We start from the raw sequence: 14,544 nt of genomic DNA, 5'->3' as shown, positions 1-14,544 counted from the left end.
TGTGGTAAACCAACATTCTCTCACTTACGTGCACACTGCATTCCAGAAGTTCTTGACTAGCCAGCTATTTGGAATTCAGTAAATTACTTAAACAGCATAGTATGCTTGCCAGATGAAGAGTTACAAAATCTGCCTCATTTGAGAATCATTTACTGAGCAATTCATGACAGTAGTGTTGAAGTCTTGAATTAGGGAGGCCTTCCAATAAAGAAGACAGGATGACAGAGTGGGAAATGACATGGAGAGGAATGCTCAGTCTTGTTCCCTTTTCTCCACACTTCTGAAATGTAAACACTTGGTGTTCTGTTCCTTCAGCATCAGCCCCTCAGAATCCTTTCCATGTGCTTTTACCTACAGTTTGCTAAGTCCCACCATGCAGTTCATAAACCAGTACATGTCCAATAATTGTCTTTTCCTTTATGATGTCCTGAGACCTAAAATTAGGGACTAGATCACTCTCTCTACATCATTGTTAGACAGGATAGACTATAGAATCACGAAGAACTGGCCAAAAGTCCCAGGCATATCCATCTGCAGCTGGACTGTTGAATACATTCAGAATTTAATGCCAAAGATAGTATTCTTGAAGTTGCATCTTGGCTCCCAAAAGCATTGCAACTAGGTTGTTGTTATGGCTTTAACATTAAAAAAAAGTTCCATAAAAGCTGACATGTTAAGATGTGGTTGCCAGGTGACAGGTTTGGCTCACAAGAACTCTCAAGTTCTTCAATACGTGTATCCACTGATAAATTCCTCAGGAGCTGTCTCTGCTTGAAGGAAGTCGGTCACTGGGAGCTAGCATTTCAGGACTATCTTTTGTCCCTGGCCCCTTCCTGTCTGTTGCTCTACTACCTGGGTGGCATGGTAAGCAGCATTCCACTAGCCTGTCTTTTAGTATGTTGTTCCTGCCTTGCCATACACTTAAGAGCAAGAAAGTTGATGAACCATAAATTCAAACCACTGAAACTATAAACCAAAATTTAAATCTTCCTCCTTTACGTGGCCTAGTTGAGAAATTTTGTCATAGCCTCAGAAATGTTGAGTAACACAGTTCTGAACTACAAAATGAGGGAAATAGGACATTGTACTTCCTACGTGTGTTGGGAGAATAAAGTACAGTAGGCCATTTGGGACTGACCCTGTATTTTAAGCCTCCATTTTCTAAAGATGGTTTCCACCTTTTAGAGTTTGGTAGGCATCGGGTATAGTAGCAGAATACTTGGCATACTAAATAATGACATTACTAAAGTGGAAGGTATTAATGTCCTCCTCCTTTCAGTTGAACATTCTTCAACTTGCAGGTGATAGTGAAACAGATTATAATCATGTAACTTTTCATCTTCAAAGATGTATTTCTATTATTACAGAGGACCCCATTTCTAAAATCAAGTTACAGAGTTCAACTCACAAGGAAATGCTTAGATGCTTGGGGATGACTGCAGAAGGCAGAAAATGAAAACGTCAGTATCCTCATCAAACAATAGGAGAATGTACCCAGCCAAGACCTCAATCTTGCTTCCAAGGTATCAGAATTCTTAAGATCAAAGGTGGCAGTCAATTAGTCAGAGGCAGAGAAATGAACCATAAAAGCATGACAGTGCAACACACATTAGTAGAAGCTTTGTCATAATTAGAAGATAGAAAGGATTGCTGAGTTCTAGTTGTCTTCTCTTTGAAAACAGGTAGTTCGCATTGTGTGTGTGTTATTATGTTTATATGTTTATGTGTTTGTATGTATGCATATTTATATGTGTATATGTGTGTGAATACACAGTCTTATACATGTGGGGGGGAGGTGCACTTGCTTGTGTGCCAATTTCTTGTTGTTTGTTGAAACAAGTTTGCATTGAATGCACAACCCACTTTTTTCCTAGATTGTTTACCCTGTGAGAATACAGTATCTGCTGGTCCTCCTGGGTTTACAGATGTGCAAAACACAAATGGCACTGTATATGGATGTTAGCAATTCAAACTCAAGCCCCCATCTTTGTACAGCAAATGCCCTACTCACTTAGCTGTTTCTCTTTACCCATGTTTATCATTGTGGTCATCTACAGACTGTGAGGAGTCCGCATCAACAACCATTATATAAAAGTGAATTTTTTCTCAATCTCTTAAGGCTTAATCTCTTAAGTCTTCCCATCCACTCTCTTCTGTTCTTCTTTCTTGTCTCCCTCACTCAATATGTCCATTTCTCCTTTTTCTTGGTAGTTATTTTAGCAGACCACAAAACATACGCAAAACTTGGTACAACCATATGAATTAGCCACTGAGTCATTTCAAAGTATGTAGCACCAGCAAGGCCAGGAATATAATATTGTGAATCACCCTTGCAATCCTTCCACACAGCCCTTGTCAATCACACCTCCTTCACTATTCCCCACCCAAGTAGACACTATACAAGCTCTCCAAAATGCTGTCTCAGTTTCCGTTATAATTTTATCATGTATACGTAGGGCCATCCTTGGATATATGTATTCATTCTCCTTTTAAACAGCCTAACATGTTTTCTTTAAATCTGTACTTCTCCCTTTTATATAACAGGAGAAGCTTACACATGAAGACTACTCATATGATTTTCATTTTGCTGACATCACACTCATGATGTGGTTCCGGGCCTTCCTATGCTCCCTGTATCTCTTGTAGACAGCTGCTACTTGCCGCAGGTTTAACCCATTTGCAAAACTAGAGATAGCATTGCTCTCATATAGGAAGAAACACTTCTATTGTGTATCATTTTGTGATGCTGGTGGTAACTGATGCTTAATGCTTGGACCCCTTGTATGGAGTCTGACATGAACTGTGCTTGAGTTTTCCACCTGTCCTTCACGGATACTCCATGAGATTCAGTCTGTGCCGTCACATGTAACACCTTCCAGTATTCACATTTTTAACAAAACACTTTCCAGATCCTCCAACATGGTGGAGAGATCACAGATGGATGGTGCCCACCAACGAGGGCAATCAACAAAGTACACAGAAAGGAGAAATTACAGTCCTGACTCATCAAGGGGCTGAGATTCATGCTGCACATGAGTCAGCACCTCCTGACTTCCCAAGGCCGCCAGTGGAAGTGGGAAGCATTTCTCAAAATGTGTCCATTGGGAGTTGACAGAAATTAGGTAGTGAGTTCTGGGACTTGAGAAACAGCAGGCTGAGGCAAAGCAACCCACACACCTCTTCTTAAAACAGAACAAAGTAAGGAAGTGGCAAACATTTGTACAAAGATATTAATGAAGAAATCAAAAGGTCCAAGGAGAACAGTATCCGTGTTACCATTTAACTAATAGATATTTATTCATTTCTCTTTAAAAAAAATGTGTTCTAGTTTTCTTACCTTATACCAAGTGACAGTTGGTTTGACACTGGAAGGAAAGTATCCATCTACATTTGGACACTGGATCTTATGAATGCCATGTTCGATGTACAGTCTGTGCACGGGAAGTCTCATGGGAGAATTGAAGCAGCTGTCCTTCTGAACAACTTCCAGGGGAAAAGCAACTTTGCTGCAGTATGTTGTGTTCCTGGAAATACAAGCACGCAGTGAGCAGGGAGGCGCATCTGCATTTTGATTTAATATAGCTGAGCCTTCTTTATATGTGTGAATCCATTTGAATATTAAGTAACTTACTGAGATATTTTTTATACCAATTAGATCCGCACACTAAAAAGCAAACAGAAATATCTTCTCTTAATGTACTGAAATATTTATATTCTACACATGACCTTAAATGTGCACTTAAAGTGTTCAATTAGAACACTCTCAGCAGTAGTATTTTTACTAAGGCAAAAGCAAGGATGGCATATTTAAGGGTGCAACCAACTTTTGAAAGTAAAAAGTTCCTAGGACGTTAGCTTCTGACCTGTAAGTTTTGAAATTTTTTTTATTGTTGTGGTGGTGGATTTAAATGATCAGAATTTTACAAAGGGAAAATAGAGCCAGTACATAATCCAGTATGTCCAGCCAGTGTTATCTCTGACAGGAAAACATGGAAATTAATTAAAAAGCAAGCAAAAAAGGTCACAAAGAAAGCTATGATGTAGTTTTCAAAATTGTTGAGTGTATCTACAGGCAAATGTGAAAGGCAAAAACAGGCACAGAAACATCTTACAGTTGGTAGAAAAGTGTGCATTAGGATTTGTCTAGACTGAGGCACATCTCTATCAAGCACCTTGGACATTCCTTCATTAAATATGCAACAATTCAATATACTATATGAGTATATTATAGCCATTGCCAATAATCTTGGTAAGATGTAACATTGCCCTTTGAATACGAGAGTATGAGCAAAAAAATATAGGAAAATGGATCTGACTCCAGAGCCTTAGACATACCCAAACTTGTCTAGTAGTTTGAATGAGAATGCCCCCGAAGCCATTAAATACCTGGCTCCAGGTGGTAGAACCGTGTAGGTGGGACTAAAAGGTGTGACCTTGTTGGAGGAAGTGTACCACTGGGGGTGAACTCTGAGGCTTCAAAAGCCCATGCCCTTCTCAGTTAGCTTTCTCAGTCTAGTGGTTATCTTCCTTATGCCTCCATGGCTGCTGTCATGCTCTCTACCTTGATGGTCATGGATCCTCTGTAACCACAAGCCCCAAATTAAATGCTTTTGTCTATAAGTTGCCTTTTCCACTTGTCTTACCACAGCAATAGGAAAGTAACTAGACAGAGGTTAGCAGGAGAGAGTGACAGGCCTGATCATGCTGTTCTATGGAAGAATGTGGAATCCTTTGGGACTCCAGGCTAGGAAAGCTGTTGAATGCTGTAAGCAGGGCTTAAGGGGCCACTCTAGTCAGAGCTGAGAATGCAGATAATGAAAGAGTACTACAGGTTCTGCATGACTGCGTGCACAGCAGAGACATCAGCAGCACCAGGTTCCGGGCAAAGACAACAGAAACAGGCAATACACCCTTCCCAGGTATTTGCTGATGCTCACCTGGAGAATGTTAAGGGATTAACAAGATAAAAAGGAGCTCTAAGAAAATGAATCTTGCTCTTCCATAGTATAGGTATGGATGCTAAAGCTCCAGCTTTGTACACAGCCTGCCTTAGTTCACCAGCTAAGCAGTAGCAGAGGTATTGTTCTTCTGTCTCTCACCAATACAGTCTGTTTGATGCCGCCACTTATAGCATTTTTTTGGACACAGAGAGTAAGAACATGAGCATCCCATGCTCACTGAAAGCCCATGTGTGAGTCTAGAGTTTATTCCAATAAAATTATTATCAGATGACCTCAAAGGAGGCTTCACAGGCTACGGGGATTTTTCAAAGATCCAATGATTCCAGACTTCCCTATAATGGAATGAAGAACATTTTCACCTAATAAAATTGCATATGATTATCAAAACTTTGTCTTAACTCTCTGCCAAAGAAGAGTTAACATCCATGAGAGAGAAAGAAAACAGGCTCACTAATTATTAGAGAATGAACTGTGTTGATAGCCTCTGTTAATTTAAATGTTGAGTTTTTAGCTCACACAACCTCAGGAGGACTGGATTATACTTGGAATTAGGGCCTATAAAGATATAATTAAGGCAAATGAGGTCCTATGCGTGGACCTTCATCCAATACCGCTACTTCATTATAAGTAGGAGATAAGACATGGATCCTGGAAAATGAAGAGACGGTGAGAAGATGGACATAAATGAGGCAAGCACTGGGGATGAAACCCACCCTGTTATCTCAGACTTGTAGCCTCCAACTGATACCAATATTCCTGTTAAACAAGAAATTGTATCAAATGAAAAAAAATACATGCTATATATGACTTAAGCAAAAAAATTGTGGATTTTTAGCAAAAAGGGAATGTGAGAGCTAAGTTCAATTATGATGTGTTGTTGTTGTTGTTTTTTTTTTTTGGAGGGATTTAAGTATTCTAAAAAATTTTTGAAGCAAAAATCTGCATTGATGTGTAGGAAAAAAATGGACATTGTTGTGCCATTAACTATAAAAGGCACATAGATGTCTTAAGAACAAAGATGGTTTTGGAAAACTTTTGTTGGCTGCTTTAAGTTGTAGTTTTGGATTTCCAGGGGCATGGTATACACTTGCTCCTGAGCAGAATTCTGGTTGAAAATTTAAAGGCACTGTGATGACTATGTTGATGCATCCCAAATAGTCTTTCTTCTATAAACATGCCCCGAATGTGATATCTCTGCCAGGTACTTGAATGAAAAGCCAAGCATAACAGATATGAATAGGCTCTTCATTGTTCATTTTCCTGGGAAATGATGCCTCCAGGCAAGGCAAATATGTAGGCAGGATCCAGGGCCATGAAAAGAAGCCAATAAACTCAACCTCAACTTCAGACAACATTGCTATATATCACTTCTTAAAAGGAACCACCCGTGAAGAATATTCTCAAAGACAAAACTTTTCTGCATATCTCCTTCCTCCCGTGTCAGCTGGGCCACTGAGGTAAGGCTTAACCCATCTGAAAGTGTCCTTCCCTTGATCAGTTTTCACGACATAGTCATTATTTAAACAATACCCTGGGGACTACAAGGGCAAGAGAAAGTCGAAGCAGAGAAGCCGCCTACCTCAACATGCAGGTGTAATTGCCTGTGTCGTTGAGGAGGGTGGGCCGGAACCAGAGCACATCTTTCTCCTTGCTGATGCGATTCTCTGGGAGGCGGAAGTTAATGGGCTCTTCCAGGTCCCGGTCTTGCCTGGTCCAGTACCAGATCAAGGTGAGGCCTGAGGAATGGGCAGTGCTGTAGTTGTACTTCAGGAAGTGTTCAAAGAGAGGACACTTGATGCGAGCTGGCTCATCTTCAAATACTTGGATTTGTCTCATGGTATCTAGTCCCCAGTCATCACAGCGTTCTGGAAAAAGCAAAAAGGAAGGGTTGATGAGCCATTTTTCAGGATACCCAGAACACTGACTCCATGATACTGTTCTGACCTTTTCTAGGAGCCTCTTTCTCCAGTCATCTTCTATAATCTCCCTCTGCTAAATATACATAATAAGCTTATTACTCCATTAATTTATTATTTTGTGTGTTATCTTTTGGTGACAGCTCTCGGTCTCTTGGTACTATGGAATCCTTCAAGGAATAGAGCACTCTCTTATTAAACCACAGAAATAGAAAGGTCTTGATGATGAAATCATAACTGGAAGCCAATTCTTGTCTGCATAGAGAGAAGACTCCCAGCTCTTACCAGGTCTCCTGTTTGTGGGGTCAGATCTGTAGTTTGCAACAGAAATATAATGCGAACCACAACCCAATGTAAGATATCCACTTGCCACATTAAGAAGACAAAATGAAGCAAATGAATTAATGGGAATATAATATTTTGTTAACAGATAAATTCAATAAACCAAAAATATTAATGATCTTTTAAACATTTACATTTCGTGCAGTCCATCTCTGAAATTCAGTGTATTTTACAGGAGTATTGGAGGTGTGTAACTCCAACCTGTGCGGTCCATGAACCTCAAGGAATGACAACACTGTGCAAATGAAACTGCAAACTTAGAAGGAAAAATCTGCTAGTGCTCCAGTGATAGGAAAAAAGCTGCTAATGGTGTTTACAACTTATTTTTATAATGAAAAGTAATCACTGGTGTATTCAGAAAAAAAGAAAGATATAATGATTACTTTTTCCCCTAAAAGAGATATCAGCATGGTCCAATACAGAATGTACCATAAGAAGACAGAGAAGATTCCTAGAGTGATAAGAGTACTATGAAAACCAGTGAAAGCATCATACAACACTTTTATTTATTCCTTGTACTAATAGTCATATATAAACATATACATAATATGTGAATACATATGTATGTAACATGTATATGATACAATATGCACAAGTATAAAATGCATACAAAATTCAAATTTGGTGTAAGCTTCTTTACATTCCAATTTATATCTAAACTTTGCATTTAATTCATAATAAATGGAAAGCAAGTTTTTTTATAACTAACAATATTTTAAAATAAATGATGACCAAGAATATAAAAAAACCTTGAAGTCTGAATGAGGATGTCCCCCATAGGTTCATATGTTTGAATACCTGGTCTCACTGGTTTAACTATTTGGGAAAGATTAGCAAGTGTGACCTTGTAAGAAAGGTGTGTCACTGAGGGCAGGCTTTGAGGTTTGAAAAGACTCATAACAATCTCAGTTTATTCTCTGCTTCTTGAGTTTCTCCTCCTGCCTTGAGTTTTCTCTGACAGCATAAACTCTAATTCTCTGAAACCACAGCCCAAGTAAACACTTTCTTTTAAAAGTTGCCTTGGTCATGGTGCTTTAGAAATACAAATTGAAAAGTAACAGACAGAGCTCTATAATGAAAAACTCTAAAATTGTAAGGAAACCCAGGTACTCAAAAAGTAGATGGAGTAAGATCTGGGAATTTGAGGCCAGCCCAGTTTACACAGAAAATTCCAGACCAGCCAGAGCTACATTGGGAGATTCTGTCTCAAAAAGAAATCCAGGAAGACAGTATAACATGGAAATATCTCCCTTGTTCATTTATTCAAAGAATCAGTGTCATGCCTTTTTCACTAAAAACCATTTATATGGTCAATTCAATATATATCAAAATTCCAGTGATGTCAACAGAAACAGAAAAAAATTTCAAAAGCGATGTAGACGCACAAAAGACCCTAGATGTCCACAGAGATTCGAAGCAAAAGAATAAAGCTGGAGGAATCACCACACTTGATTTCAAGTTATACTACAGAGCCATGGTGAGAAAAAAATTGACATAAAAACAGACACAATAACGATACAGAAGCCCACACAATCATTACCACCTGATGTTTTGGTAAAGATGTCAAAAATACAAACTGGAAAAAAGATGTCATCTTTAACCATCAGTGCTGGGATAACTGGACATTGACATGAAGAAGGATGAAACTAATTCCTTCTCTCGTACCCTTTACTAAAATCAACTCCAGAGAACTGTAGTGTAAGACCTGAAACTCCGAAGCTGCTAGTGGATAAGCAGGGAGTGCATGTTAAGACAGACAAGTCTTGTCCTCCCTGCCCCTCTCTAAGTCCACTGGTAGGGGAGGTCCTCCTCCCATTCCATTTTATCTTAGCTTATCAAGTCTCTTCAGGACTGGCTGCATTGTCCTCCCCTGTGGCCTAACAAAGCTGCTCCTCCCTCGGGGGGAGAAGAGGTGGAGGTTAAAGAGCCAGCCACTGAGCTCATGTCAGAGACAGCCCCTGTTCCCCTTACTAGGGTATACCCTTGGATACTGAGCTGCCACAGGCTCCATCCATGCATGGATATAACCTGCAGGGGTTCTAGGTTATATCTGTGCATAGTCCTTGGTTGGAAAATCAGTCTCAGAAAAGACCCCTGTGCCCAGATATATTTGGTCCTTGTGGAGCTCATGTCCTCTCCAGATCTTACTAATTCCCCCTTCTTTCATATGATTCCCTGAACTCTGCCCAAGGATAGATTATGAGTCTCAGCATCTGTTTTGATACACTGGTAGGTAGAGTCTTTCAGAGGTCCTCTATGGTAGGCTCCTGTCCTATTACTTGTTTTCTCCAACTTCCAATGTCCATCCCATTTGTCCTTCTAAGTGAGGATTAATCATCTTAACCTGGGTCCTCCTTCTTGCTTAGCTTCCTTAAGTGTACATATTTTAGTATGTTTATCCTATCTTATAGGTCTAGGATCCACTACTTAGCAATTGAAAACAAGGAAAGCATGAAATTTGCAGGCAAATGGTGGGATCTAGAAAAGATCCTCCTGAGTGAGGTATCCCAGAAGCATATAATGTCTTTTGATCTTGTTCATCCTCCTCCAAAATACTTCCCACTTCCTCCCCTACCTCCCTATCCACCCAACTTCAAGTTTTCTCTCTCACTTCCTCTCTCTAACCACATTTGTTTTTCTTTCAGAAATTGTATTAATTATTATGTCCTCGCATTAATTGAATGTTACTGCTTTATAGCACTTAAAATGTTTTCATTATGACATCTACATGGTACAATTTATTCAAAGTGTGAAATATATTTTTCTTCTGGAATGATTAATTAGGATTACAATATATTCCATTTGAATAATACGTTATCCATTTTAAAAACAATTGTTAAATATATTTATTTAACTAATATATTTTAGAAACACTTTATTTATTTCATACGTAAGAGTGTTTATTTCATATGTAAGAGTGTCTTTTGTGTGTGTTATAGACACACACAAATGCAACACATACATTTGTGGTGCCCTCAGAGGACAGAAGGGAGGACTGGATTCCTTGGAACTGCAATTATAGAAAGCTGTGAGACACCATGTGGGTGCTGGGAGCTGAACCAGGGTCCTCTGGAAGAGCTGCACCATCTCAGCAATCCCCAAATCCTATCTCATAAGTTAAACTGTCTATTTCTGAGTAAGAAGGGTGAGGTAGCAGCTGGCAGCTACCATTTATGTCACCACTTAGGACTTTTTTCTCCACTACAAACCAAAGGTTACACATATTTTAAATGCCTTCTTTGATATGCTTTTATCTATCTTAAAATAAAAATTATTTTTAATCATCATTTGACAACTCTCAGAGTCAAAACCAGTCTATATTCTTTTTCTACTCTGCATCATGACCTTCTGCAGTTGAAGCTAGGATTGTTTCCATTGAGAACAATGTTTCCATTCCTCTTGAATCTGGGCTAACACTGTGATTTACTGCCTTGTAGAGACAAGGGAGCCAAAGACCTCACAACGTACAACTTTTTTTATTTTCCTGGGATCCTCTTACTACTATATGAATAAATCTGGCTTAACTTGGAGTTGAAAGGCGCAACCGTGTGTATACACATGGACCACATCCAAAACAACAGCTGTCTGTCCAAAGCTCAAACCTACAACTGCCTGGAGCCTGGGGAGAGTAACTGCATCAGGTAATCTACAGAGTCATGAACAATGCACAGCCGCATGTATAAGAGTTAAGGGAAAGTCTTGTCATTAAAGTTCAGGGTTATTGTACAACCTGCCTGTACCAGGAACTAACAGGCAACAGAGCCATGCCAACAACTCTTTCACTTTTGACAAAATCCAAGGGTTGCATCTTTTTATCTAGGAAGAAAGGGAAATATTTGACTTCTAAACAGTTCTCTGGGAAATTAGATACAGTACCTTCCAAGACTCAATAACTAGTAACTTTTAATCCTCTTTTGTTAATTTTGTTTTTTTGTATTCAACATGCAGGAAGAACTAAAAAGTTCAAAGGCTGTTTATATCAGTATGCATTTGTCATAACTGTATAATATTATTTCTATAAAATATATATCCACACTCATTAACTGCATTTCCATTAATGCTGTGAAGTTGCAGAATAATTTCATTTACTTTACAGAAAATTTACAACAACAGCTCTTCTGATAAACTGAACATTTTAATATGTGAGTCAAGTTTCATTGCCTTCTCAAGCTCCACTAAAACAACAAAAATAATATTGTTTCCAAGACATGATCCAAAGTAACAACAAGAATAAGAGAAATGACCATGTCAATACTAAAGGGACCCATTTAGTGGATTTAAAAAGACAAACCCTAAGCCAGCAAGGAAGTGTTGGAGAACAAATGGAACAGAAATCCTGAACGCAACCAAGACCCAGAAATTGTCAGCACCAACACAAAGAGTCATCAGTGTTGTTCACCCTACATACTGGAGCCTCTTCCTCACATACTACAGACATCTCAAATAAGAAAAGGCATCAACTTACTTAGGTAAATATACAAATGCCACTTGTGGTTGGTGTTTTAATAGCAAGGGTGTATTTCATGAAGCTCTCTTCTGTCTTGTGAAGTAAGACACATAGACTGAGACTCCCATGTTTAGGTCCCTCCATGCAATGCAACACGTCCTTTAAGTCAGAGTGATTGAGATTTGCTTATTACCAATGCACTCAATATACTCTACCCTGGCAAATGGATCAGATGGTCCAAAGACTAAAAAGATGGAAGAGTGGTAAAATAAAAAGGATTAGAAGAAAACTATCTGTAAATGTTGTGTCTTGTCTTCCTTTTCCACTTTTCCCACTGAGCAGTTGTCAACTAATAACTCCAAGGTTATTATTATTATTATTATTATTATTATTTATTTTTATTAACTACAATTTATTCACTTTGTATCCCAGCTGTAGCCCCCTCCATTGGCCCCTCCCATTCCTACTCTCCCTCCCTCTTTTCTTCCCATGCTCCTCCCCCAGTCCACTGAGAAGGAGAGGTCCTCCTCCCCTTCCAACTGACCCTAGCCTATCAGTTTTCATCAGGACTGGCTGCATTGTCTTCCTCTGTGGCCTGGTAAGGCTGTTCCCCACTAATGGGGAGATGGTCAATGAGCCAGCCACTGAGTTCATGTCAGAGACAGTCCCTGTTCCTCTTACTAGGGAACCCACTTGGTTGACACTGAGTTGCCACGGGCTTCATCTGTACAGGGATTCTAGGTTATCTCCATGAATGGTCCTTGGTTGCAGGACCCGGGTTTTTTTATTCTATTGCTCTCCTTGTGGAGCCCCTGTCCCCTCCAGGTCTTTCTGTCTCCCTCTTCTTTCATAAGATTCCCTTCACTCTGCCAAAAGTTTGGCTATGATTCTCAGCATCTGCTTTGATACCCTGCAGGGTAGAGTCTTTCAGAGACCTTCTGTGGTAGTCTCCTGTTCTGGTCCCTGTTTTCTTCCTCTTCTGATGTCCATCCTGTTTGCCTTTCTAAATAAGAATTGAGAATCTTACCCAGGGTCCTCCTTCTTCCTTAGCTTCTTTAGGTGTACACATTTTAGTATGTTTGTCATATATATATATATGTCTATTATCCACTTATAAGTGAGAATATACCAAATGTGTCTTTCTGCTTCTGGGATACCTCACTCAGGATGATCTTTTCTAGTTCCCACCATTTGCCTGCAAATTTCATGATTTCCTTGTTTCTTAGTCCTTAGTAATCAGGGAAATGCAAATCAAAATGACCCTGAGATTTCACCTTACACCCATCAGAATGGCTACGATCAAAAACTCAAGTGACAACACATGCTTGGAAGGATGTGGAGAAAGGGGAAACCTTCCTCCATTGCTGGTGGGGATATAAACTTGTACAACCACTCTGAAGATCAATCTGGCACTTTCTCAGAAAATTAGGAATAGTGTTACCTCAAGATCCAGCTATACCACTCCTAGGCATATGTCCAAAAGATGCTCAAGTACACAACAAGGACATTTACTCAGCCATGTTCGTGGCAGCTTTATTCATAATAGCCAGAACCTGGAAACAACCCAGATGTCCCTCAACAGAGGAATGGATACAGAAATTGTGGTACATTTAAACAATGGAAGACCTTACAACAAAACAAAACAAAACAAACAAACAAACAAAAACAGGGTGGTTACTATGTAGCTCTCCCTGTCCTGGAACTTGCTATGTTGGCCAGAGGTTTGCTTGCCTCTGCTCCCTAGCACTGGGTTTAAAGGCAAGTGGACCATTATGGCCTTCTGTCATCTGGATTTTTGCACTCAACCCCCAAGCAACAGAAAGAAAGACTCTTCAGTGAAAACACAAATATTTGAACTTGGGGCTTTTGAATTCATTGTACAGCCACATCACCCAAAGGAGAGCTCCAATGTTAAACTTCGTGGTCCCATTCAGAATTGCTAATCAGCTCCTTAAACATAATTACAAAACCCGAGAAGATTCTGAGAAAATTTTCTACAAAAAATATACTTCTCAGTGATACAAAGTAAAGAAATTTGGGGAAAACTAAGATTATCCAAGAAAAACATTTTAAAAGGTGTAAGAGGCAAGGAGCCAGCCACATTCCTGCAAAACAAGATCCCATAACAAAGAAATATTCAGAGAGACAAAGACTGGCTAAAATTCAAGTGTGACTGAAAATGTAAAATTGTAATAGACTGTTTGTTTGGAAGTTAAAATTGAGGTTTTCCTAAAAGGTAAAGTAAAAAGAAGAGCATATAGAAAATAGACATTGAAATCAGAAGGCCAGTCCAGGAAATGCAGCATTGCATGATACAAACCACAAAAGGAAAGAAATTAAAGAGAAAGAATAAAACTTTCAATTAAATAACTCAAAGGGAAAAGCTCCAGAGCAGAAATACAGAATATCCTGATGAAAAGAGCCCTATCATTACGCCCATTGTGCCCCACCACAGGCAGTGAAAATAGACATATACCAGTGAGGCACTCTGAAAACATTATAATGAAAGAGATGAGTCTACAAACGACAAAGAAGTATGAATGACAAAACTGCACACTGGCGTAATGTCAGAAACGAAAATGCTAGAGAAGCCTCAAAAGTGAAACGAAAGACTACAAGACCAGTAACAGGCAAAGACAAATTATTTACAGGCTTGACTCTAAGCTAACAGAACAACCAAGTGTTAAGGTCATATTTGCAGACACATACAACTTACTTATGTTATTTTCCATGCTTTCTATCAGAAAGCCTCTAGGGTATGCACGTCATGAAGATGAAAAAAATAATAATAAAAATGAAAGCACAGGACCAGAAACAGAGGATTCAATTTAAGTGGGCAAAGAAACAATCCACAGAGTGACTGAGGATCTGAGGATGA

General features: G+C 39.2%; 1 protein-coding gene and 1 long non-coding RNA gene across 14 annotated transcripts in view; one reads left to right on the top strand and one right to left on the bottom strand.

Moving 5' to 3' along the window:
• Il1rap (interleukin 1 receptor accessory protein) overlaps nt 1-14,544 on the bottom strand; it is a 135,945-nt gene that overhangs the window by 43,484 nt on the left and 77,917 nt on the right. For all 6 annotated transcript variants that reach the window (XR_009586921.1, XR_009586922.1, XM_060370156.1 and 3 more), the window contains exons 3-4: nt 6,541-6,826; nt 3,338-3,524 (exon numbers count right to left, since the gene is read on the bottom strand). Coding sequence is in view for 4 of the 6 variants with exons in the window: in XM_060370156.1 (XP_060226139.1) it covers nt 3,338-3,524; nt 6,541-6,826 (473 nt within the window). In the remaining 2 variants the exon portion in view is untranslated. The remainder of the gene's footprint in view (nt 1-3,337; nt 3,525-6,540; nt 6,827-14,544) is intronic.
• The window catches only part of LOC132648521 (uncharacterized), a 74,127-nt gene that overhangs the window by 22,184 nt on the left and 37,399 nt on the right, over nt 1-14,544 (top strand). For 2 of the 8 annotated variants that reach the window (XR_009586929.1, XR_009586930.1), the window contains 4 exons: nt 6,163-6,418; nt 7,021-7,230; nt 10,657-10,860; nt 11,316-11,688. The exons of 2 other annotated variants lie outside the window; for them this stretch is intronic. This is a non-coding gene — a long non-coding RNA (uncharacterized LOC132648521). Of the gene's footprint in view, nt 1-1,367; nt 6,419-7,020; nt 7,231-10,656; nt 10,861-11,315; nt 11,689-14,544 lie in introns of all 8 variants that reach the window. 4 more of the 8 variants (XR_009586928.1, XR_009586927.1, XR_009586925.1 and 1 more) reach the window with 3 other exon arrangements.

This window comes from Meriones unguiculatus, chromosome 17 (assembly GCF_030254825.1).
Source record: "Meriones unguiculatus strain TT.TT164.6M chromosome 17, Bangor_MerUng_6.1, whole genome shotgun sequence".
Taxonomy (NCBI): domain Eukaryota; kingdom Metazoa; phylum Chordata; class Mammalia; order Rodentia; family Muridae; genus Meriones; species Meriones unguiculatus.
Note: the sequence above shows the minus strand (reverse complement) of the source record. Positions and strands in the feature narration are given on the sequence as shown.